Below are 1,743 nucleotides of genomic sequence, written 5' to 3'. Positions count from 1 at the left end.
TAAACAGAAAATGATAGTTGCATATTCAAAAAATAAGAACTTAAATGATAATATTGTTCATAGTAAACTAAAAACAATCAGTACATAACATACACCATACACAGTTATTTTTTATTTTTTTACTATACTTCTCACCCAGTTATTTTTTTCTAATTTCAGATCAGAATCAGAACAGAAGAAAACCCAGCATCAGGAGCCTTGATTCCAATTTCTAAATAAAGTATCTGTTCCACCCTAGGCCTGTACATTTGGGAGAATCAAACCCTCCCTTCCCCGAAACCTAACAGAGTCTCTAAACTTCATATTGGACCCCCCCCATGCCTACAATTGACATTGCTCACGGAAAAACGCGTTTTCTCAATTTGCAACTTTTTTCACTTTATTTCACTTGTTTTCACACAAATCAAAGAAAATACATTTCATTTGAAACATTTTATTTCAAAATTACAAAATTACAAAATTACACAGCCATAGCAGCAACAGTAAGCGTCCTCTTCTTCCTTTTCACTTCCTCTTCTCTTCTTCTCCTCCTCGTCTCCCACCGTCCGAAACTTCACCTCTCCATCCTCACCGTCTCCCACCGTCCGAAACTTCACCTCTCCATCCTCCTCGTCTCCCACCGTCCGAAACTTCACCTCTCCGTCCTCCTCGTCTCCCACCGTCCGAAACTTCACCTCTCCATCCTCCTCGTCTCCCACCATCCGAAGCTTCACCTCTCCATCCTCCTCGTCTCCCACCGTCTGAAATTTCACCTCTCCATCCTCCTCGTCTCCCACCATCCGAAACTTCACCTCTCCATCCTCCTCGTCTCCCACCGTCCGAAACTTCACCCCTCCGTCCTCCTCGTCTCCCACCGTCCGAAACTTCACCTCTCCATCCTCCTCGTCGCCCACCGTCCGAAACTTCACCTCTCCATCCTCCTCGTCTCCCACCGTCCGAAACTTCACCTCTCCGTCCTCCTCGTCTCCCACCGTCCGAAACTTCACCTCTCCATCCTCCTCGTCTCCCACCATCCGAAATTTCACCTCTCCATCCTCCACGTCTCCCACCCTCCGAAACTTCACCTCTCCATCCTCCTCGTCTCCCACCGTCCGAAACTTCACCTCTCCATCCTCCTCGTCTCCGACCATCCGAAACTTCACCTCTCCATCCTTTTAAAACCTAGAAAATGATCTTAAAACAATGAGAAAAAGATATATACACTAGCTCAATGAATAAAGATAGCTTGCCAGGCAAGGTAACATACGCCCACTACCAGCCGTCAGAAATGATAAACAATTAGTGGTTTCATAATGAATTTTCAAATAATCTTTAAAATAGTCAAGACAAAACAGTTCATCAAATTATCACCAAATTTAAATACATCTCAACGACGTAGACACAAGGGTAATAACTCTGCAAACTAATCATCCTATTGTTACCAATTTCAAACTCGGCTGAAATCACATCTATAAATAAATGCATACCAAGTTTGATCAAGAACGAATAAAAACTAGTCTGTATCGTGCATACAAGCCAAATTTGGCGCGTGTTTACCAAGTCAAGGGCAATAACTCTAAGACCATTCATCCGATTAATACCAATTTTGAACTTGACCAAGATCTGATCAATATATACATGCATACCAAGTTTCATCGAGATCAGATAAAACCTGTATCTTCTATTGTTTTCTCTCTCTTATTTCCTACCTGACACTATGATTACAATTGCACTGTCCAGCTCTAGAATATTCCACATCCCCGC

At 42.7% G+C, this 1,743-nt stretch overlaps 1 protein-coding gene across 1 annotated transcript in view; it reads left to right on the top strand.

The window, feature by feature from the left end:
- The window catches only part of LOTGIDRAFT_176445 (hypothetical protein), a gene marked incomplete at both ends in the record, with an annotated part of 33,192 nt that extends 32,973 nt beyond the window's left edge, over positions 1–219 (top strand). Inside the window, one exon of the mRNA XM_009049513.1 lies at positions 160–219. Coding sequence (XP_009047761.1) covers positions 160–219 — 60 coding nt within the window. The remainder of the gene's footprint in view (positions 1–159) is intronic.
- Between the last annotated feature and the right edge of the window lie 1,524 nt (positions 220–1,743).

This window comes from Lottia gigantea, assembly GCF_000327385.1.
Source record: "Lottia gigantea unplaced genomic scaffold LOTGIsca_1372, whole genome shotgun sequence".
NCBI classification, from domain to species: Eukaryota; Metazoa; Mollusca; class Gastropoda; family Lottiidae; genus Lottia; species Lottia gigantea.
The sequence above is the reverse complement of the archived record's forward strand: the minus strand, read 5'-3'. Positions and strand labels throughout refer to the sequence as shown.